Below are 24,365 nucleotides of genomic sequence, written 5' to 3' on the forward strand. Positions count from 1 at the left end.
CGTAACATGAGTCGTGGTGTGGCAACCACTTAACCTTGACCGTGGTCTGAGTGTGCCTTTACCGGCCGCTGCACCCCTGCTGGGTCAGCCCGCATTCAGAGGCAGGTGCTGAGGCTCACGGTCTCCACGAGGACATGGGCTGCCCTTAGCTGGGGCCTTGTCTTGCCATTTGAAAGTCCATATCTATAAATGTAACTAATTAAACTAACCAAGCTGGTTGGAACTCCTTGTTGAGTTAACCTTCACGTGCGAACGGTGGACGGGGCAGCCCCTTCCGCTCGTGGATCCTTGTGGTTATGGAGATCGGTCCGCTCCCGCCTCCGTGCGTTTGCGGCGCGCAGTGGTCCGACGTCCCCCTCGGGTCAAGCAGTCTGTGAAGCGTCCACTGCGGGCTCTGGGGCTCTCCGGGCCCCTGCGGTGCTGGTTGTGGCATCAGTGAGGGGGAGGAGGGCTGGCCGGGGCCCGCGGGAAAGGCCCCGCGAACCACTTGGCGGGTATCGATGCCTTCCCCCCTGTGTTGCCGCGGGAGTGTGTCGGGGGCTCGCGTGGGTCGCGGCTGCTGCGGTTTTAGCAGTCCGTCTTTCGGTGGTTGTCGCCCGGAGCCTCGGCAGGTGACTTTCGGTTCATTTAATGGGATCGGGCATCCTCCTTGCCCACTCTCTTGGGCGCGCATCAGGGAGGGTGTGTCGTTGCTGGTATTGTACTCAGTCCTACCATCATGGCTTTTCCCGCTTCTGGACCAAACAGAAGCCCCATAAGTCACTGCTAGATCCTGCTGGCAGGTCCCCCCCCCCATCTTTGGTTACACTGCGTGACCTACGATGTCACCATCCAGAAGACACCCCTTTTTCTCCCGTGGAATCTGGGCGCATCGGCGAGCAGTGCAGGATCGCCGTGTGTGTTAGTGTCCGGAGCATCCGAGGGAATCTGGCACTTCGAATGCTTCATTCCAAGCGTGCGCTCTCGAGCCCCGGCGCGACCTGCGGCTTCTCTGTGGCACGGCTGACCCACGTTCTCGCGGGCGAGCAGTAGGAGGGAGCTGCCATGCGGTGTCACTCCGCCTTGTCCCCAGGCTCTCCTCGGTTTTCTCGGTCACATAGTTTTCTTTATTTTGGCATAATTACGCGGGTCGTAAAACATTTTTCTCTTATAAGTGAAGTGCCAGGAACAACATGAGCCTTGTGTTTGTGGGGTTTTGCTCCAAAGAATTACTTGAGTCGATGTCACTCCCTTGAATCAGCCGCATGACTTTGATCTCAGCCCCCGCAGCACAGATGGTGAACTGAATCTAGCAGCGTGTGACTCGTGGTAAGGGCGCACGCAGAAGCCCGTTCCCTCGTGCGTCGTCCTGTGTGACTTCCCACTGCGACTGATTTGCCGTACCCCCTCGCCTCTCTGGGTGCTCCGCCCCGTCTTGTTGACTGCCACAAGATAACAAGGTCAGACTAGGTCTGATGACCTCAGAAAGGAAGCTCTGTCGGCCCAGGATGGCTCAGAGGTTTCTAACCGCGGGGGTGACATAGACGCCGAGTGACCGTCGGTGGAGCCTCGGGGCGTGGTCCTCAGGTGTCACCCACCCTGTCATCGCTCTTCAGAGCTGGGTGGGGAACTGGCTAACTTATTAACTAGCTTATCAGATTCATGAAGATGCCCTTTCAGTAAAAATTCATGTCCTGTCACTCCGTATGGCTTTTGTCATCTTGTCATCAGTCGGATGTTAATGTGAATTCTGACACTTCGTTGATGCTATTACTTTTGGTAACGTAATGAATGTCATAATAAAGAACAGTCACGAGTCTCCTTCTCTGAAAATTTTTTTTCATAAAGATGAGGTCATATCTCGTGCGGTGGAGTTTATTTCTCGTGCTTTCCTGAGGCAGAATTGTGAGGATCGCTCCCGACTCCTTAGTATTCAGACTGGCATGAGAGGGTGGACAGTGTCCACAGAGCCGTGGAACTTTCCCCGGTTCGGTTCCCGTCCCTTCCCGCCCTGGTGCCCTGTGCTCGCCCCTACGGCGCCTTTGCTCATGCTGCTACCTCAGCTGGAACCCCCTTGGGGTGGATAGCGAGTCTCACAGCCCTAACCGGTGGTGGCGAGTTCTAGCTCCTTCGAAAGTAGTTTAACTTCTTCCATCCAGATTAAACTACCATTTCTGGATTTTATATCATTGCCAATCAGTATCAAATAATCTGATTTTACTATATCTTTTGTCCTCCAATTTTACAATCTCATTTATATTTATATATTTATATATACGTATATATCTCATTCCCAAGTTCTTTGCGGGATTCCTCCTGGACTGACTATAAATTTTTACACGTATATTTTTTTATTTGCCCCTGAAGCTCTTATCACCATGCTGACCACTTGCTGATCTCTCGGGAAATGCCTGTTGGTATCTTCCTGATACAGGACATTCGTTGAACTGTGCTCTGTCCTCCCCCAGTCGTGGCAGGTCACGCCTGGAATGTCTCCATGCACCCCACCCCTTTTTAGAGGAAAGAATTTTGGTTCCTGTGGATAGTCAGTGCCAGGCCACCCTGTGTCCCACTGTAGGGGGAGGTCTGAGAGGCCGAGAACAAGAGAGAGCAGTGAAGTAGGTGTGCACGCGCCCTCCTCTGAAAGCCCACGTCTGCTCCAAGGCGCACCTCTGGGCACCTGTGGGGACAAAAAAGCTGTCACTCTGCTAGGTACAAAGGGGAAAAGTAGACTAGACAAATAATAAGTTAATATAGCATTCAGTGACATAGTTTGGGGACATTATCTTAAAATGGGAGAATCTCCAAAAGGAAGAGTCAGCAGCTCGTCCAGGGGTCAGGTGCCAAGTGTGTTTGAGGGGGTGGGGATGTCGCTAAACAGAAGCCCAGACAGTGGGGCTGTGCTGGAGGCTGCTAAGGCAAGCGCGCCCACGCAGGAGGAATCCACCGCAGGGCACAGAGAATGGCGGGCTGAGCTGGGACTTAGGTGCCCCCAGTCCAGACTCCAGGGAGCTGAGTGTGTGAGTGTGCAGCGCACAGGCAAAGGGGCTCGCCTGGCACACCGTCTTCGGGGCATTTGTATCAGAACCACGGGACAGGTGGCACGCAGTGCTTCCGCGCTCTGTGCGGTGGCAGGAGACTGTTGGCAAGTGTTACCTGTGTGCCAAGTTCCCCTGCGGTTTCTGTAGGGACCCCCAGGCCAAGCGGCATCCCTGTGACCCAGCAGAGTCCTGTCACCATCCCGTCATTGTCTTTGGGCACTTGCCCCTCCTTTCACCTTAGCGTAGTAGACGTCTCACAAAACGAGGACGCGGAGTTCCCTCCGCGAGCGGTACTGGAAAGCAGCGCTTGGGAGCCTTCCCCGATTTTAATCCCCCGCTGCCCCTCATGGTTAGCCTCCACGACTCGCTCGTCTGTCCCCCTCTGATGCCCCCATGATGGCTCCTGGGCTAATCCCAAGAGCAGTTAGGTCTCCACTGGAAACTTGCTTTGACATTGCTGGTAGCTCTGCAGCGTGGACAGCTCTGCCAGTGCCCGAACGATTTAAGACGATGATTGGCCGATTTAAGTTATATTATCCGTTAGTGTTCAGATTGGGGAAAACGCAAAAAGGTTGAACTAAAGGAGCTATTTGGCGTGAGGGTCCCCATGTAATAGGGGTTTAAACAGATCAAGGGAAGAGCGTCCAGAAGGCTTCCTGGGAAGGGGACAGCAGTTAGGTCCTGTTGTGCACCCCGTGGGGACTGTGGGCGTGCAAGCTGGGATCGGCTAGGCTCCTCCCATCGTGTGGTAATACGCACAGCAACTCCGTTTCATGATCGGGCGCCGATAAATAGTACCTATGAGCGCCTGGTGCTGAGATTTTCAGTATTTGTTCAAAACACCAGATGCTTAGCTAATTCTCCTTTTAAAGAGTAACGATCTGAATATTTTCTTTTTTAATCTTTATAGAGTAACTCTTAGTTCATGGGACACAAAGTCTAAAAAGCCATGTAACTGTACCAAATCCCAGTGTCTGAAATTGTAAGTAATCACAAATCCTTCATTATTAAATAGAAATAAGGTTGTTTAGAAGTCAGTAGTGGCGCACAGTCCAGACGAGCGTCAGCGACTAGCAGCGCGTGGCCGCAGCTGAGACCCGCCGGCCAGAGCAGCGAGTCGCCGCACCCTCTGCCCAAGCCTGGTTCGGGTCTCCTGGGATTCTCTTGACCGACTAACTTAGCAAAGGACCCCGCCTGCCCCTTGCGTGGTGTGACTTTCTTGGGTTTGGGTTTGCATCTCCGCCCCTGGGATGGGTGCTAACCGTGGCACCCTTCCGGGGCGTTCACTGGGACATTGCCGCATCCTAGTTTTTACTGGTTCGGTAGACTGGTTCACTCAGTAGTGAATTTTCTCAGAAAAATCCTCCCCCGGGGATGCCAGCTCGCAGGAGGCTCGGTGGGGGGATGGTGGGGCTGGCCGTGCAGCAGAGCTGTGGGCGGGGGTGTGGGTGGTGTGGCTGACGCAGGAGGTGGCCCCAGCATCCCCTCCGGGCCTGCCACACGGGGACGCTGTTCATGTCGTCTGCCCAGCTCTCGGCTCTGCCAGGTGTCTGCCCCAAAGGCCTGCCTAGCTTTAGAGTGACCAGTTGGAGGGGGCACACATCCTCGTCCTGATGGCTCACACTGTCTCCACGTGGTTTTTCCCTTGCAGAGCTCCTGCTGAAGTCACTGAGGGCTCCACTGATGGGACAGGGACTTGGGGGTGCACAAGTGGGCCCAAATCCAGAAGTCTGAGAAACTTGGTTCACTGTAAAGACACGTTCATTTTTTAAAAAGCAATGCTGAAAACTAGGGTTGGCTACGTGAAAGCATTTGAGCGGTCGCTGGCTTAGTCTGTGAGTGCGAGCCGTACGCCCCTCTGAACGCCGGGCACGCCTGAGACCACTAACACGCGGCTCTGGGTGAGGAGGAAGGAGGGCAGAGGGTGAAGCCTGGACCGCATGACCTTGCCGAGCCAGAGTGGCCCACCCAGGTGAAGACGACCAATGCGGCAGAGGACAAGGTGGTAGCGTGTAGGGAGGACGGAGTCAGGAGGGGAGCAGGTCCTGTCCAACGGGGCTGCCAAGCTGCAGCTGTGTTTCGGGACTGGGGAGACCAGAAGACCCGTGAGGCCGAGAGCAGGGTAGAGACAATCACTGGGGGTGGAGGGAGGTACCCCATGGACTCAGGAGTAAGGTGGGGTTCCAAGAAGGGTCTCACTTATTGATGACCCCGCAATGGAAGGCCACGGAGATAGCTACTTGCCTAGAAGCCATTTTCCAGATGAACAGGTGCCCGATGCACTCCTCAGTCGTCCCAGGGGGGCTTGGTCAGCATCGGAACAAAGGAAAAGAGGTGCAGAGTGTGTCCCGTGCTGTCCAGAGGAAGGAGGCGCCGTCTCTGTGGGCCACGGGCTCCGCCTCCTCAAGAGAAGCGTGTGCGCCGTCCATAGAGGCTTCGTGCCCTCACGGCGTACCTGGGGAGCCGCACCTCCGATTGCACGCTCAACACGGCAGCATCGGGCCAGAACTCTAGCTTCCTCGGTGGCTCCGTGCTGGGAAGCCAGGGGCCTGGGGCACTGTGGGCACTGGAAGGATGTGAGTGCCACCGGAAAGTCACCCGTGGCATCCCGATCAGCCTATCATGGTTTGTTGGCATCAGCCAACCACTGAGAAACCAATGATCTCCGGAAAGTTGTTTGCGGGAAAGCTAAGGAGTGGGTGATTTCACCCCACCCCACCCCCGCCCACGCAGAGCCGGCCGCGAGGCCTCTCGGTGCAGAGCGTGCTGGCGACGACACAGCCGTCTGTGCGTGAGTGCGGGGAGCTTCGGCAGGGAGCAGGTGTCGGGAGTGGACTGTCCATCGCTTGCTCCGTGAGCACGTGCCGTGATGACCAGGAAGAGCCTTCGGGTTTCTTTACTCTTCTTCTCCGCACAACTAAGCTGTGTTCTTGAAGTGATGGAATATAGTTTTCTTTGGGTCAATTGTCCTGCTTTATTGAGAGTATCTATAGGATTAAGGTCAAGGGGGATGACTATTCATTGACCATCGACGAAGAGAGAAACACATTATTGTGACACGTGCACACGGGTAACACCAATGACTGTAGCCACATTGAGTGGGAAGTCCTAGCGCTGGCCCCTGCCTCCCATTCTCTGGACTCCTCCCTCAAAGCGACTGTTTTCATGACTTCTGTCTTCAGGCTTTCGGGGGATCATCTACACCTTGTCACTGCCGTAGAGAGAGTGCTCACTCTGACCGGCGTCCCTCCCTCCCTCTCCAGACAGGGCTGGAGCCACCCTTGCTAGTTCCTCTCCCAGTCCCACTTAAAGCATCAGATAATGGACTTCAGCATTTTCTGGTGGTGTCATGAGCCAGCAAAAGCTGGGTATTATTTTGAAGTGATGAAATTAGTCTGTATAATGAAAAAGGTATTGATGTAAACTTAAAAAAAAGTAGATAAGCATTAGTTATTAGTTTATTGAAAACTTAGTATTTAAGTTTTTAAAGATTTTTCAAGCAGTTCTCTTCTATTTTTCTGCTGCCACTACATAGGACTTTCTTAACATTTTTTATGCATTTTAAACATGGATTTGCTTCATAATTAGTTTATAAAAGCTCTGATTGTGAAAGCCACTTTCGTAACAGGATTTTTTTGTATAGGCGGTGACATAGGTATGGTATGCCAGACCTCTGGGCATAACTGTGCCGAGTGCGGAGGAGTGCTCTCGGGGCCAGAGGGAGGTCTCTTCCCGTGCCATGAGCACACTCTGGGAGGAGGCACCAGCTCTACGAGTGGGATATTTTCCAGGACAGTTTTAATTAGTTCTGAAATATGTTAGCAAATCCAAGCAAAGTTCTTTAAGTATCCATTCCAATTCCATTTTTGCTGAGATACTGGGTGGGACTTGTCGGGAGCGTTATATTACCCACAGTGTTTTTACCCGAATCAAATCTAAATCAAGATTTTAATCATAGACCGGGCAGGCTCTAATATTGGTTTTTCAAATGGCCTTTAGTCTCTGATTAGACAGGTTAATTAGTTATAATTAATTAACCAGAATCCTGGGGCTAGAAGGTCAAAGCTGGGTGATCATTTTGTCTAGTCTCTTGTTTCTTACTTCTGCTTTCGATTCCTTCTTTGATATTTAAAAATATTAAATATTTAATTCATACCCAGTAGCATATAATTCTAATATTTAAAGTCTTTCTTGTCTGATTCTGGTGTTTTCTTCTCTTGATTTTTCAATCATTATGTTTGTTTGTTACCTCATGTAGTTTGTGAATCTTTAAAAATTTTAAGTTATAGTCCCTGGGACTTGCTATGCGGGAATTCCAAGGCTGACCGGAGGGCGCGTTCCTGCAGAGAAACTGTGTTTGCCGATGCTTGGCCTTGATGACACTTCCAATCTAGACAACTCAAAAGTTTTCCTAAGGTATTTTTTTAGGACCCACAGCGTGAATTCAGACCTCTCAAACCCAAATGGGCCCCCTCCTCCCCAGCCAGTGCCCAGACGGATGCATTTGCTTGCCTCGGACGGGTTTTCCGAGAGCGCTTGCCATCGGGTGGGGACCTTCCACTGTTCTGCCTGATGTACAGCTCTTGGAGTCGAGCCCTTGCCTGGGTGGGCCCCAGGTTTCGGGTGGATACACGGAAAGCTCTTAGAGCAATGGCCGGCATATCTACTTGTTGTTAGAAGGGTTTGCCATCCCTGTGGGCGTCGCTCCCTCCGCCGCCCCCCGCGCAGCCATTAAAATCAAAGCCGTCGGTCGCTGGGGTCAGTAGATGCCGAAGAGGGCTGTCGGCCTCAGCGTTGATATGGCTCACTTCTGTTTCTCTTTTATTTCTTGGCCTTGAAGGGATTTCCTTAAATATTTTACAGGCTCAAATATGCATCTGGAAAGGTTTTAAATATTTAATAGCCATGTTTTAAAGAATTTGTCAGGATGGCCAATGAGTTAAGACTGAGATTAGAACACACGTCATCGTAGGTCTTTTCAAACACATTGAGACTCTAAAAATCGTAGGACACAGCGTGCCTGGGTCCAAGGTGTATGCGTGGACAGTGGACAGTATGTCCACCTTCTTGCTGAGCCCCAGAGTAGGATTACCCAGAAGTGTTGAAATGCCGCTAGTTTGCCAGCCCTGACACACTCTCTACCTCGAGGCCAGCGCCTTTAACAGAGTGATGCTCCTTCAGTGCGTTTCCCAGACAAAAGAGGGGCCACCGGACCTCCCACGGTGGCAGTGGCAGGGGTTTCCTAGGCAACGGTGGGAGTGGACTGTGGAAGGGGACAGTGCACGTCCCCAGAGCAAGAACACATAGACTGCGTACAGTGGAGCTAACAAAGCGTGGACTGTGGACACTCCCAGACGTCACCGTCCACGCCGATCCCTCAGCCCGCCGGCAGTCAGACTCTCTGCCACGAGAGACCTGGAACCCTGAGGTCTGTGTCCACCGAGTCCGTGGAGTATGGGAGCCCGAGACCACAGAGGACGGTGCTCTGCGAGCTCTCTTACTGCTGCCAACATGAACAGAGCAGTTCAGGCCTTATCGGAGAGGAAGGCAATTTTACAGAGAGGGGCAAGTCCACCTAAGTGGTAAGAAAGGGAGTGGGAGTTCGCTCAGGGACCAAGGTGTATGTCCTGCCCCGACACAGGGGTTTTCAACCCAGACAGCGCTCTGCCCCCGAGGAAAGGGCACGGACGGCTGGAACTGTCACGAAGCTGAGGACCGCGCCCAAGTTCTGATGTCTGCCGGGCACCCGGTGCACACGGCTGACGGGAAGCATGACTCTTGGTGGACAGAAGTTTTAAATGTAATGCCGTCAGAATGGTCACTCGTCTTTACTATTACTGCCTTCTTGTTGGGGAAATCCAGCCTTCGCCCAAGTCCAAATGGTCGTGCTGTTCGAGTTTGTTCTGAAGTCTTAGAGTTTGCTTTTGTCCTTTGCGGCATCAATGCACCTGGGATTGATTTCTATGAATCGCGTTAGGTAGGGATCTAATTTCATTTTTTCCCCCGTACACACAACTAATTGTCCGGCACCGTTTATCGCAGAACGCCAGTATCGTCCCAGCGATGTGCAGCGCGTCTCCTGTCGGCTGCCAGGGTTTGACGTCTGTGCGTGGGTCTGGTCCTGGGTTCTTGACGCTGTTCCACGGTGGATCCCACCGCTCAGTGGTTCGTCTGGGGACGTCCTTCACCACCGTATTTAACGACCTGACTGCGAGTGGGACCGCGACTTCTTTCCGCATCTCCGTCCTCTTTTCCAGGTCGTGTTAGTGAGGGCCCCTCCCGTAGCCTCCGCCGTGCTGGGCACTCGCTAGTCTGCTCCTGGGTTTCCTGGTAATACTTCTAACCCTCCCTTGCCCTGCCCGAAGTGAGATCTTCGCGGTAGGTTTTTGAGAGACCCTCCGTGCGTAATGCTGTTAGAAGCTGTTGGACCAAGACCGTGACCTACAGTCATCTCCTTAGTGTGTCGGTCCCGTCAGCTGCTCTGCCATCCCCCTCCCCCGCCGGGGAGACGGATGCTCCCCCAGTTCCCGCCCTCGCCTTCGTTCCATCCACTGAGGAAGAGAAAAGAGGAGGCAGGCCCACGTCTCCCCTTCCTTTCTGGCATAACCAGAAATTGCCCAAATCACTTCCACTCACACTGCCCGGGCCAGTGCCTCATCCTGTGCTCAGACCAGGCTGGGTGGGAGGCTGGGAAATGTCTCCCAAGTGGAGCCTCCCACGTGCTCAGCTGAAATTGCTGCGGCCGGAATCTGGGGAGAGTGGCTCCTGCCGAAGGGCTGCTTCTCCCCCGCACACCGGGGCCCGCTAAGGAGGCTTCCTTCCACGTCCTTCTCTTCCTACACAGGCGTTCTGCTTTATTTGTATTATAAATGAGTGGTGAATTTTATCAAAGTCTTTGTCCTGCATTTATGGAAATGATCACTGTTTTTTTTTTCCTTTTAATCCTATAATATGTTCTAGTACAATAAATTTTCTAATGTTAATCCACCCCGTAGGCTAGGGATTGAACCCAAATTGATCATGATGTACCTATTTACCTTGTTGTAAACACTGCAAGATCTGGTTCTGGTTTTCTAATATTCCACCTAGGACTTTGCGTCCTTTCTGGAGTGGGGTAGAGCTAAGATTTCCCTTTCTCACGTGTCTGGAATGTGGTTGTGGTATCGAAACCAGCATTTTGTGTTGCCTAATCCAGTGCGCTGTCAGGCTTCCCTCCTCCCACCCCAGCCTCTTCTGCGACGCTTCCGAGAAAGTCTGGGTAGGGTGGCCCGTGTTTGTTCCTTGAAGGGTGAGCGCCCACTGCCCGTAAAACCATCAGGGCTGGGTGTCTTGGTGGGCTGGAGAAGGGGATGGGCTACCCAATCACTTTCTCTCTTTGCTACTGCTTTTTCTAGGTTTTTATTTATTCTGGAGTCCATGTTGGTATTTTTTTTTAGATTTTCCTTATTTATTTGAGAGAGAGAGCACAAGCAGGGTTAGGGGCAGAGGGAGAAGCAGACTTGAGCAGGGTGAGAGGCAAAGGGAGAGGGAGAAACGAACCGCTGAGCAGGGAGCCCAATGCAGGGCTCGATCCTGGGACCCTGAGATCATGACGTGAGCCAAAGGCACACGCTTAACTGGCTAAGCCACCCAGGTGCCCCCCATGTTGATATTTTGCATTTCTCTTGAAAATTGCTGAATTCTCTTAAGCTTTTAAATCTACTTGTATATTCCTATTTATATAGTCTTATGTTGTTTTTAAAAATTGTCTCTGTATCAGTGGTTACGGCCTTGTACATTTTCTAAGTTTCTGCTGTCATTGCTTGTTTCTTTTCTCTTTCTTGATCTGTCTATTTTGCCAGCCTTTTCAAGGCTTTTGGTTTTCTGGATTTCTTGCTTAAGATTTCTGGTTCCTATTTCAGAGGTACAGTAAGTTTCGCCCTTTATTATTTCCCCAGCACACCTGTTTTATTTTACTCTCTTGTCTTGCTAGCTTTTTGTGCTAATGCTTATTTATTCTCTATCTTTTTTATTTTTTAGGAAATGCCTGTAAAGGTTTAGATTAGCCCCCTGCACTGCTTTAATGTACCTACAAGAGTTGGTATGAGACGCTTTTGCTGTCACTCACTTGAAAGCTTTTTAAATCGCCATCATAATGTTCTCTTCACCCATGGGTTGCTCAGGTCACACTTCCCAGTATCAGCTATGTATGTAGATATGTGTTTGAAACGACATTTTAATGGTTAATTTTTTACTTTGAGTACACCGTGATTAGACAATATGGTCTATAGGATATTGATGCTTTGAAATTAATGAAGACTTCTTTTTTATGACTTAATGTTCAATTGATTTTTAAGATATATTAACTTAAGCATGTATATTCTCTATGTGTTGGATGTATTTACTGTGTATTAGGTCAGATTTGTTCATTTTGTTTCTTAAATCTCGTAAATGCTCTTTAGATGTTGTGTGATTTACCTGTTTTTGATAAAAGTATGTTAAGACCGCCCACTCGCTGGGATTTGCCTGTGTCTTCCTATACTTCCATTTTGGTTCACATGTATCGGGTCTGTGGTGCAGGGCGCGCAAACCCACGCTTGTTGTGTCTTGGTGGTGAACACTTCCATCAGCCGTGACGTACACCTGTGTCTCCCGTTGCTTTTGGCCTTGAGTTCTTCCCTTGCTGATACTCACGTTGCCGCCGTGTTTTCTCAGGTTGGTGTTAGCGGGCGCGCTCCCTCTCGCCCCTTTCTGCACACACGTTGTGGGTGGTGCTTTTAGTTCCAGTGTGTCCTCTGTAAGCTGACTGTGGGTGGATTTTATAAAAGCAAATCTAATAATCCAAGTCTTTTAATAGGCTTCTATCCATTTGCATTCCTTTTGTTATTATTGATATATGTGGACTTATTTGTACCACCTTATTTTTTTGAGGTTTTAAAATCTACTTAAAAATAAATTTTTATTATATTAAATGTATTACATATATCATATATAATAGATTAAATATTATATATAATATATTATTTATTTATTTATTTATTATTTTATTATATTAAATTTATTTATTTAAGTTCTTTTTTTTTTCAGTCAAATGGTGGCATTCCATACACACTTTGTATACCTCGTGTTTGGTTGGTTTTGTTTTTTTTTTTTTGGTTTTTGTTTTTTTTGGTTTTGTTTTTTTTTTTTGTACCTAACAAAAAATTTACCATTGTAACTGTTTTTATGTACAATTCAGTGGCATTAATTACACCCACCAGGCTGCACAGCCACCACCACCATCCATTTCCAGGACTTCCTCATCATCCCAGTTGGAAACTCTATACCCGGAAAGTAGCTCTTGTCCCCTCTCTCCAATCCCTGGCAACCTCTGTCCTACTTTGTGTCTCTGAATTTACCTACTCTAGGGACCTGATGTAAGAAAAACCATACACTATGTGTCCTTTCCTGTCTGGCATCTTTCACCCAGCATCCGCCGTTTCCCGGTTTCTCCGTGCTGTAGCAAAATGTGTCAAAATTTCATCCCTTTTCAAGGCTGGAGATACGCCGTTGTACATGTAGGCCACATTTCGTTTAGCCCTTTCTCTGGTAATGGACATATGGGTTGCTTCCACCTTTTGGCTCCCATGAATAATGCTGCTGTGAGCACTGGTGGACGAGCACCTCTTTGAGTCCCTGCTTTCAATCCTTTAGGGGAGAGACGCCCAGAAATGGAACCCCTGGTCATACAGTAAGTCCGTGTTTTAACTTTTAGAGGAACTGCCATTCTGCTTCCCACAGCAGCTACACCATCTTACATTCTCACCGGGAATGCACCATACCACCTTATTTTGTATTTGTTTTTTTTTTATTTTTGAAAGATTATTTATTTATTTATTTGACAGAGAAAGAGATCACAAGTAGACAGAGAGGCAGGTGGGGGGAGGAGTGGGAAGCAGGCTCCCCGCTGAGCAGAGACCCGATACGGGGCTCGATCCCAGGACCCTGAGATCATGACCTGAGCCGAAGGCAGAGGCTTCAACCCACTGAGCCACCCAGGCGCCCCCTTTTTTTTTTTAAGATTTATTTATTTATTTATTTGACAGAGATCACAAGTAGGCAGAGAGGCAGGCAGAGAGAGAAAAGGGGAAGCAGGCTCCCTGCTGAGCAGAGAGCCCGATGCGGGGCTCGATCCCAGGACCCTGAGACCATGACCTGAGCCGAAGGCAGAGGCTTAACCCACTGAGCCACCCAGGAACCGCTATTTTGTGTTTTCTGTTTCTAGTTTTTTCTTTGCTTCTTTTTGCCTAGTATATGTTTCCGCAATGGTGGCAAGGTAGAGGAAGCTGAAAGTGAGATGAGCTAGGAGGCTATCACGAGAGTATAGAAGAGGCGAGAAAGACCTGAACTGAGGCAGGGATGGTAGAACAAAACGGAGACTTAAGAGATATTTCAGATATACATTTACTCATTCATGCCACAAATATTTTTTAATTTCTGAGATTTCAGGAATGGGAAAGACTGAGATGAACAAGATAGTCACGGTCTCTGCCTTCTTGGCAGTCACAGTCTAAGTGGGAGATGGGCATGAATAAAATAATCGTATAGGTAAAGGTCAGAGTGGAGATGTGGAAAATGTGGCAAAGGAGTGATAGCGGGTGTTGGGGGGGGGGTAGATGACCAAGTGTGAAAGCCAGGGAAGACTTCCCTGAGGAGGGTGTTTGCATGAGGAGAGTTCATCAGGTGGAGCTGGGTTGACAGTGGGTGGCTGCAACGTTCTAGGCAGAGGAAACAGCCCATGAAAAGGCCCTGTGGCAAGAGAGGGAAGGAACAGGCTTCTAGGAACAGAAAGGAGGCCAGTGTCACTGGTGTAATATTGTTTACATTCCAAAAAATATAAAATAATCTAAATGTTCAGTGTGAAGAGAATTATTAACTCAATTGCGCTGCTTCTGTAAAAGGGGACACTGTGCAGTCACTGAAACTGTCTAAATCTGTGTACATGGGAAACGCTCATAATAGCAATAAGTAATAAAAACCAGTTGTTAGAGTGATTACTGATACTGATAAGTAATAAAAACACGTTGAAACAATGTTTAGAATAGGATCTTGTTTTTGTTTGTATATAATATATAATCAAACAACATGTTTATTTCAGTATGTATAGTTTTAGAGAAAAAATCTGAAATCTGTTCACCAAATGATCATTTCCAGAGAGTGGAATTCTGAGTGATTGTAATTTTTTTTTCTTTTTGCTAATTTATATCTAAAACTTTTATTCAACAAATGTGATTTACTTGTATAAAGCTAAAATTGAAAAAAAAAAAAGATATTTCTGAGCCAGAATTGGTAAACTTGATAACTCCTCAGGTGTGGGGGAAGAGAGAACGGTAACGGTCAGAAGGGACTTGGGATTCTGTTAGCGGTGGACGGCACCACGGATGCAGAGAGAGAGCACGGCTTGAGCAGAGTGGAGTGGGAGAAGATCGCAAGTTAAGGCCAGACACACTGAGTCGGAGGTAGAAATGTCCGACAGGAAGCTGGGAATGTGGTTCTGGAACAGAAGAGTCACAGCTACTGAGACAAATGTGCAGTGAAGAGGCCCTTGCACCTCCAGCAAGGAGGTCGTTGGTTGCCTCTGAGAGCCAGTAGGGCAGAGAAGAAGGTCGGGGTGCCGTAGGACGAAGGGTGACGAGTGACGAGGAAGGATAAGCAGCCAATGTAGATCATCCTTTCCCGGTATTGGTGGAAGAAGAAAACAAGCATTTTAAGGTAGAAGACAGACTAGGTTTGGCAATCAAGATTTTAAAAATTTTCAACGTAAAATTTATTATTATTTTTTAAAGATTTTATTTATTTATTTGACAGACAGAAATCACAAGTAGGCAGAGAGGCAGGCAGAGAGAGACGGGGGGAAGCAGGCTCCCCGCTGAGCAGAGAGCCCGATGCGGGGCTCAATCCCAGGACCCTGAGATCATGACCTGAGCCAAAGGCAGAGGCTTAACCCACTGAGCCACCCAGGCACCCCTCAACATAAAATTTAAAAAATCAGAGGGGCAAGTGTGAATCAATCAAACCAATCACCAAAGTATGTAGAACAAGAGAAGAGATGTGCCTGAACTGGACCTCGGTAAATAAGCATAGTTTGGGTATAAAATTCTAGATTGTTGGTTTTCCTCTCAGAGCTTTGAAGATTCTGTTTTTACTATTTCCCTTTCTTTCTTTCTCTTTTTCTTTCTTTCTTTTTTCCTTTCTTCCTTTCTTTTTTTTTTTTTTTAAAGATCTTATTTATTTATTTGTCAGAGAGAGAGGGAGAGAAAGAGCACAAGCAGAAAGAGAGGCAGGCAGGGTTAAAAGCAGACTCCCCACTGAACAAGTAGTCCGATGCGGGGCTCGATCCCAGGACTCTGGGATCATGATACAAGCCGAAAGCAGACACTTAACAACTGAGCCAACCAGACATCCCTCCCATTATTTCTAGCAAGAAGTAAGCTGTCAGTCTAGATAAGCTGTCTTTCCTCTCTGGGGCTTTTAAGATTTTCCTTCTGTCTTTTTTCCTTGTATTTACCTTTTGGGGGGTTCATTATGTTTCTGAAGTCAGAGGGTCCACACGACTTTCAACACTCAGAGGTATCTTCATTCCATAGCCTCTTCCCTTGTCTCTCTTCTGTCCTGTAATGCCGATCTGCCATGTGCTAACCCCTCTAACTGTGCACTGCTCCTCTTAACCTCTTTTCTGTGTTTTTAATCTCTTCATATTTTTATGATGTGCCTTGATCTGATTTCTTTATCTTTCAGTTTACCCTTTCTCACTTTTAATTTAGTTATTCTTATCCAGATAATACACCCAAAGAGGTTTTTTTAAATCTTTTTTAAAGAATTTAGTTTTAAATAATCTCTACACCCAACGTGGGGCTCAAATTTCAATCCCAAGGTCAAGAGTCACATGTGTCACCAACCGAGCCAGCCACACACCTTCTCACACAGTTTTAAAAGCCAAGGAATTATATAAGACTTGTCACAAAGAATGGTAGCTCCCTGACAACTGTCCATTATTTTCTGATCTCCAGGAATTTTCAACTCTTTAAACAGACTCTTTTAATATTTGTCTCCACATATGTAAATAACATGCCTGCTTTGCTATCTTCTTGGCTTTTCAGTTGGGGCATCTGCTCTTGTTTTCGTACCATGGGCGATGTGGGCTTTGCTGTCTGTTCCCCACACATCTCCCACCCCAGACATCAGACGCATGTGGTTAGATCACTAGTAAGTGCTTCTGTTTCACAACTGGGAAAACGCTACTCCCTGCTGGACCATCCCTGCTGGACCGAGATTAATTTCCTTTCCTGCACTTCTTCATCGTTTCCCTGGAGGTCATAGTTGATACTGCGCTTCCTACGTGCACAACACTAATTTAACCCTAAACTGCCCTCTGGACAGCTGTCTTCCCATCACGCTCAGACCTGCTGCATGCTCGGTTGTACTGATGGAGGAAGCCTTTCTCAGAGCCGCACGCCTGTCCCCGTCTAGACGGTGTCGCACCAGCCGCGACCGCGGACTCTCCCTCTGCCCCCACACCAAGGGCGCCCTTTGCTTCCTTCCCAAGTCCGAGTGCCTGGTGCCTGGATCCCATTTATTTTGGGTCACATAGTTGGATTTCCAATTTCAGTTCAGCTTCGAATGCTGAATTTTTCTTCAGAAATTTGAAGGTTTTGCCGCATTTCCTTCTCGTTTCCAGTGCTGCTGTGGAAAATTTGACATAATTCTTGTTCTTGCTCCTTGTGCGAAGCCTGTTTTACCCTATCTGGAGCCTCGTGGGAACCTCTCTTGGCTCCCCGCGCTCTGAAACTGGATGGTGAAGTCTTGCTTTGGGACTCTCTCACCGCTTGGCCGTCCTTTTTCTCTGCAAACTCATGCCCTTTAGTTCTGAGAAATGTTCTTAAATCATCTTCTGCCCTTCCTTCTCAAAATTCTATCTTTCTGGACCTCCTTCTCTTCTCCTCGTTTTCACATCCTCTGTTAAGATAATCCTATCTGTGATTACTTTATTTTCCAGAACATCATTTTTATACTCTGTTTTGTAAAGTATCATTTTCTCATTTCTTAATCTGTCCAGCAGTTTCCTTTCTCTGGACAGGCTGTTTCTTCAGGCCTCTGTCTTTCATGTCAGGTTTCCCGAAATGTCTGCGGATCTCTGGCTGTCGCTCCGCTCACGTTTAAGAATGAGACTTGAGCTTCCTACAGACTCTTGGTGGTAAGACTGAGCCATCTACTGGGAAGCCTCACTGTGGGACTCTCTGTATTTGCTCCTGGGCTGGTCGGCATCCCCAGAGAAGCCTTTTGCAATGTGGTGTTAGGATTCCAGGCGCCAAGTGGAAGAAAGCTGTGGGTCTCAACAGTCACCTTTCTGCCTTTGGTGCGTTGTGATAGTCCCGCCCTCAATCATTTTGCCCCAGAGAGTCATTTCAGTCTCTTGCCACAGCGGCTGGTGGAGAGGAGGAGGGTGCTGGAAAGGGGAGGACCTGGGGGCTTACTCCCGCCTCATTAGAATTTCAACCAATTCTCTTCTCATCCCACCCTCCCCCACCCCACTCCAGAGCAGCCTGGAACCACCGAGTCCAGAGCCTTCCGAGCCGCCTCCTTGCTCTCCCGCTGGCCCAGGGCTCAGGGTCCTTCAGTCTGGTGTCCATGACCCTCCCTCTGCTTTCCAGCCTCCAAACCTCTGTCGTCTCTTCCCGCTCCTGCCCATCCCACTGTCCATCCCAGTGCTCCGAAGCCCTAGAAGATGCTCTCCTATTTCCCCCTGTGCCTGGGAGGGGCATGTATCCCCACTGCTTCTACAAAGGGGATTTGTGGGGAAGTTGCCTTTCAAGGATCCTTGCTTTATATGGTGCGACCCCCACCTTTGGTAGCCCAGACTTTGTCTTCTGGCTCCCGCAGGAGCAGACTCTGGGTCACCAGGACCGGCGGACGCCCCAGGATGACGTTTGGCAGCTGCAGAACTCTCCCCTTTGGATTCACAGTTTCTTCTTTATTTCATCTCTGATAATCTCCTTTGCTTTCCTCTTGGCTTGACGTGTATTTTACTATATTATTTAAAAGAATTCAAAGAATAAATGTTAAAAGAAAAGTGTTCAGGAATTCTGTAACAGTGAGGTTTCTACAAACATCCAGTCTACCGTGTTGCCAGCCATGAGCCCTCCTGGCGTCACACGACACTTGTATAGGAGATACATCCATGTGATGTCCCGAGCTCCCCTGGATGGCCCCTTGAGATGGGCAGGTTAGATGCCACGACTTCCATGTTACAGCTCAGGACGCTGACACATCACCTCTGTCAGGTAACAAGGGGGCCTGGTTTGAAGCTCTCTTCAGTGACTCGTCCTCTCACAAGAGAGCGGCGTGGGTCTTGTCCAGTCACAAGCGGGAGTGCGGAGTGGCCGATGAACTCCCGAAACCTCTCTGGGGTGCAGGTTATAGGGAAGAAACTGGGAGTCCTTGTCTCAACGTTGACGTTTCACGTGAGTTGAGGAAAGTGTCTTATCCTCCCCCATGCTGAACCCGCGTAAGCCACAGGCCTCTGCGCACCCCTCCTGGACAGGCCGAGGGCAGGTGTCGTAGCCATAAACTCTGACAGGTCTTTCAGGAAAACCCATTCTGTGCCTTTAGGACCTCCGGAATCCCAGGGCACAGTGGACACGTCTGGGGAGAGATTGGGCTAAAAGCTGTTCTGTAGACTCCGAATTCACAAACAACCCTTTCACGATAAGAGAGTCTGATAGTGGTGGCCTCACACGCGGGTTTCTTCCCCCATTCGTCTCCTCCTCCACACACTGCCAGGGAGTGAAAGGAAGATCAAACCCAAGCCAGGCTCAGCCTCCAGGCCGCATTCGTTTCCACTCACAGTCACGGTCTGGCCAAGAAGAGGGCTCGGCTTGGCACGTGTGGGTGGCCGGGGCCAGCGGGGGCACGAGGCGCAGGGGACGGTGGACAGCCGCAGCCGGGACTTGAACTGGTTTCTCGTTCTCCCGGTCAGTCCCAGGACAGCATCCTCCCAGGTGCTCTAGTTTTCACACACAAGGAGTCAGAGTCTCTAAATAAGAGTTGCGGTGGCCTCCAGCGCGCCGGCCAGCTGAGTCCCCACGCGCGCTGCTGTCCCCGTGTGCCGCGCCTCTGACGCGCTGTGCTTTTGCTTCCCAGGTACTGCGACTGCTTCGCCAGCGGGGACTTCTGCAACAACTGCAACTGCAACAATTGTTGCAACAACCTACGTCACGAAATCCAGCGGTTCAAGGCCATTAAGGTAATATTTTTCCACCAAATACATGCATTCTAAAAGTGTCTAAAAGTGCTTGAGATATGGGGTGCCTGGGGGGCTCAGTTAGCTAAGCGTCCAACTCTTGGTTTTGGCTCAGGTCACAATCTGAGGGTCGTGAGATCGAGCCCTGCATCAGGCTCTGTGCTCAGTGGGGAGTCTGCTAGAGGTTCTCCCCGCTCATGCTTTCTCTCTCTCTCTTTGCTTTCCCTCTGTTATTTTAATTAACAAATAACGTATTACTAGTTTCAGAGGTGGAGGTCAGGGATTCGCCAGTTGCATATAGTAGCTGACGCTCATCACGTCTCCTGCCCTCCCTCATGCCTGTCACCCAGTGAGCCCAGCCCCCACCCGCCTCCCCTCCAGCAGCGCTCGGTCTCTCTCCTAGGGCTCAGTGTCTCTTACGGTTTGCCTCCTCCTCTGATTTTATTTCATTTTATTTTTCCCTCTCTTCCCCTATGCTCCTCTGTTCTGTTTCTTAAATTCCACATAAGAGTGAGATCATATGATCATTGCCTTTGACTTATTTCACTTAGCATAACACCCTCTAGTTCCATCCAAATGGTTGCAAATGATGTCATCCTTTTTGATGGCTGCGTAATAGTCCTGCGTGTCCTGTGACTTGTCCTAAAGCAACAGATGGATGAACGTAGCGGACAACCGAGATACCTTTCGCTGAACATGAGTTTTACATAATAAAGTACATTTTGATGGAGTTTTGTGTTTTCTGTCTTGTAGGCATGTCTTGATAGGAATCCAGAAGCTTTCCAACCAAAAATCGGGAAAGGGAGGTTGGGAGACGTGAAGCCTCGGCACAACAAGGGCTGTAACTGCCGGCGCTCCGGCTGCCTCAAGAACTACTGCGAGTGCTACGAGGTGAGCCGCCCTGGCCCGGGTGCAGGGGGACCCGCTGATGACCCCAGGGCCCCTCCGGGAGCCCGTCGCCTGCCTCGAGCCCACCGTGGGCGCCCAGCAGAGGCTCCTGCCGCGCGGCCCGACTTGCTCCGTGGCAGCAGGTCGGGGGCTCCCGGAGGTGGGTCTTGCCTCCTCCGTGTGGAGTCTCGTCCCCAGGCCGGAGCTCGGAGGCCACAGCGGACCGCGGGGCTGCCGGGCTGAGCACACAGCGGGGCGGAGCGGTTCCCGGGCCGGAGTTCCTTGGGGACTCACTGGCCGTGGAGGGGCTCGCTCTCTCCCTTCAGCTTCCCCCTCCGTTCCTGGTGTTGGAGGAAAGGGAGGGACAGAGGAAGGAGCCCGCGGGCCCCAGCAGGGAAGGAGCCGGGAGGGCCCTTCCTGGAAAGGCTCTTCCTTGGTGCGCTTGCGGTCTTCGAGGGGATCTGTGAATTTTATTTGGACAATGTTGTCCCAGACGGTCGGGCTTGAGAAGAGTCCTCGTGATTCTGGGGACATGTGCCGGAAGCTCTGAGCGAGCAGGCCCAGCCACCCCCCTTATGCAGTCATAAGTCATGCCGAGATACGGGATTCAAGCTGTGAGCGCCACACACACACCCCCTACCGCAGAGCAGGTTTCGGATGGTCTTACAGCACCTCTGCCTGATCCTCACCCACTTTCCGGAGGCTGAGCCTCTGCCAGGCCGCAGCCCACATGAGGGGCGGGTGTCCTGTGCTCTCGAGAGTAGACTAGAAATCCTCAAAGGGCCTTTTGCTCAAAACATCCAGGGGGGCAGAGTAAAACACAAGAGATACCCTTTGATGTGCATCTCTGAGGGACCCCCCCCCCCAGCAGCTGAGACAAAGAGGGAGGCGAGCCTGAGCCAGGGGGAGTCCCTGGCTTGCCAGGCACGCTGCCTTGTGCCCAGAAGCCAAGTTCCCCCCACAAGCAAGTGGCCAGGGCCTCCCTTAGGACAGCCACGCAAGGCCGGCCCTCGGTGGGTCTCAGACTCTCCCCAGCTCCACGTTCCCTGCAACAGCGGAGCCGGCAGGACACAGGCCCCCCTGGGACATGCCATGGGCTCGGCTCCAGGGCACCGCAAGAAAACAAACACTGCATTCAAGCCGGTCCAGGGAAGGTGTGCGGACTCTGGATTCCGCTAGGTGTGCAGTGGCACGACGTCTAAAAGACAAGGCACACACCTTCGCTAGAAATACTGAGCCCCTCTGATGAGCCATCGCTGGGCGCAGATCAGCAGAACAAACGTAAGAGTAATGAAAAGTTTGAAATATTGAGAGCATTACCAAAATGAGACAGAGACACGAAGTGAGCAAAGACCATTGGGAAACCTGTGCCGACAGGCTTATTGGACGCGGGGGAAGCCACAAACCCCCCATGTGTGAAAACGCAGTATCTGCGAAGCGCAGCAAAGGGGGGTGAGCTGAAAGCTGTGGCCTGGGATCCTAGGACCCGTGTTCTAGTCCAGGCAGCGCTCCGACCCCCTCTCTCTGCTCGGGACTCATGCCCGCACTCACACGCCAGCCTTCCAAACCCCTCCCTGTGTCTGTATGAAAACTGCAGATTAAACACACACACACACACACACACACACACACACAGAGTTATTTAAGGTCCAAATAGAATATGTTGTTTTTTGGTGAATTATAGGGCAGTCTAATTTTATTGAAGCATTTTGTGTTACCAGGCCAAAATTATGTGTTCTTCTATTTGCAAATGCATTGGTTGCAAAAATTATGAAGAAAGCCCAGAAAGGAAAACCCTAATGAACATGCCCAACTATATGGAAATTGGAGGGTTTGAAGGCAGCCATCAGTTGTCACCAACTAAATTCTCAGGACCACCAAAATTCAGACAAGATAGGTAGGTACTGTGAACCCGCCCTCCAAAGAGCGGAAACAGAGGTTAATTTGAGGAAGTCAGTCTATATACTGGAAAGAGTGTGTGTGTGTGTGTGTGTGTGTGTGTGTGTGTGTGTGTGTGTCTGTGAGGGGGGGAGGGGTGGGCACGAGGTGACAGCTCCCCTGCTGGACCAGCCTGAGATCCCACCCGCTGCTTCTGCGGGGGCCCCCACCACCGAGACCACTCTGTGCTGTCTGTCCTCACGGACGGAGCTACCCACGTTGTGGACAAGCAGAGGGGCCCCGTGGGGATCGCCGATGGGCCAGCGCTCCCGGGCAGCGAGGGCACGATCTCCGGACCGCAGGCACCTGACCGGCTGCTGGCCGTGTGGGGAGACAGCCTGTCGGCCGCGCTCCTTCCTCCGGGGGCGGTGAAGCACCTCACACTAGATGGGTAGCGCCCCACTGAGCTGGGCTGAGGCCATATTATAACCCCAGCAGATCTCAAAGGTTGGGTGATAATTTTACTATGTATTAGACTAGGTTTATCCACTTAAAAAAGTACCTTTCAATTCAATGCCTTGAGTGCTATCATGATAAAGTACCAGATGTCACGAATTCATATCATTTTGCAAAGCCGAATTCGTGCTTATTTGGTCAGAGACACCAGAGGTCCTCGTCCCTGGGCATGCAGGGGTCTTCACCAGTAAAAATCCACCGAACACGGCCTCATTGTCTGTGAACGGGGGAGCGGAGACGTTCTCTCGTGGCTCGGGACCCTGTGTGTCCCACCCAATGTGATGAAGGCTCCGGAGGTCGGAGTCTGGCTTCTAGGCGTTAGGGCTCTTCCCGGTCGGCCTGGTCATTCATCTTGAACAAGTCATTGCGTGTTGTCTGCACCGAGAGCTTCTAACCCATCCCACCCCCCTGTGTCTGTTCTCGTCCTCCAACACTTGCCAGCACTTCGGGAAGTTTTCCTGAGTTCCTGCAGTCTGAGCGCGACGTGGGCAGCCGTGGAGCGAAGCCACAGTTGCCCCTCGAGCTCAGAGGGGGCTTGGCCGGTCCTGCACGACAGACTCCTGCTGTTCAGGGCTCCCGGGGGGCCATTGGGGGGGGGCTGCGCCGACAGCGCCCCTCCACGGGGGCGAGTCCTCAGGGCGGGAGCTCAGGTGCCCCCCGGGTCCGGAGCTGGGAGCAGGCTGCCCGGCGCTTCTCTAGGGCCTTGTCTTACCCGAGAGGCCTGCCTCTACCCCTGCCCGGGCCCCGGGCTGGATGCTGTCACCCCAGAGCCCCTGCACGTCGCAGGGGATCTCCTCCGGACCGTCCTTAGACCCCGCCGTGACAGAGGAGTCGAGAAGTGGACGGGTTACCCCTAAAAGCAAAATGCTGCGTCCCGTCACGGTTTCCGGTACGAGGAGGCTAGCGTTAGACTCTACCGGTGCCCCGCTTTAAATCCCGTGACCAGGATGTCCCCTTACCCATAAGGAACTTAAAGCGTGGCGCGGGGGACGGGCCTGTAACCGCTCTGTTTCCGCCAGGCGCTCGCCCTCGTGCATCTCCTGGGAGGTGGTGGAGGCGGCGTGCGCCTGCCTGCTGGCCCAGGGCGAAGAGGCCGAGAAGGCGCGCTGCCCCGACGGCCTGGCGGAGCAGATGATCCTGGAGGAGTTCGGGAGGTGCCTGTCGCAGATTCTCCGCATTGAGTTCAAGTCCAAAGGCCTGAAGCTCGAGTAGAGTTAGTGTGGTGACGGCGGAATGCGCGTAGGTTTTGTTTCAAAACGAATGCGTAGTTTAGAAAGGTTGTTGGAGGGACACGAGGCCGGGCCCGGTCAGCGGCCGTGTCACTAAGGTCAGGCTTTCCCTCTGCATCCGGGGGCCGGGGGAATCTACTCAGAGTTCTTGGTGAGGGTCTCGGTGAGGGTCTCAGTGATCACAGACCCCCTTTTGGAGGAAGTGCGGGACGCAGCTCACGGTGGCCATCTGGCCCCGGGGACAGAGTGGCTCCCCGCGACTCTGGGAGCCCCGTCCGCGCGCACCGCAGTGGGGGTGCCGGCAGGCTCTGGGGAAGCCACGGCCTGTCCCCATGCCTTCACCCTGTCTTGCAAATTTTCCTCTGGAGGCTTCTCCACCTAAAAACCCGTAATGATTTTTCACTAAAAGTATTTTGAAATAAATTCTCCAGATGGGCTGCTAAGATACAACTTAAAATCTCCAGAAAAGTACAGAAAACCTTGAGGAATTCCCAAGTGCGGACGTTTTCCCAGAGTCCCACAAATTCTCCACTCCCCTCGGGCCACCCTGAAACCCAGGCAGCGGGCTCATGCTTG

At 50.9% G+C, this 24,365-nt stretch overlaps 1 protein-coding gene across 1 annotated transcript in view; it reads left to right on the forward strand.

Annotated features, from left to right (window-relative positions):
- Window positions 1-23,772, forward strand: part of TESMIN (testis expressed metallothionein like protein) — a gene marked incomplete at both ends in the record, with an annotated part of 40,562 nt that extends 16,790 nt beyond the window's left edge. Inside the window, 4 exons of the mRNA XM_080816415.1 lie at window positions 19,179-19,281; window positions 20,032-20,169; window positions 21,888-22,063; window positions 23,580-23,772. Coding sequence (XP_080672541.1) covers window positions 19,179-19,281; window positions 20,032-20,169; window positions 21,888-22,063; window positions 23,580-23,772 — 610 coding nt within the window. The remainder of the gene's footprint in view (window positions 1-19,178; window positions 19,282-20,031; window positions 20,170-21,887; window positions 22,064-23,579) is intronic.
- Between the last annotated feature and the right edge of the window lie 593 nt (window positions 23,773-24,365).

The sequence above is a fragment of the Martes martes genome, assembly GCF_963455335.1.
Source record: "Martes martes genome assembly, chromosome: 10".
NCBI classification, from domain to species: Eukaryota; Metazoa; Chordata; class Mammalia; order Carnivora; family Mustelidae; genus Martes; species Martes martes.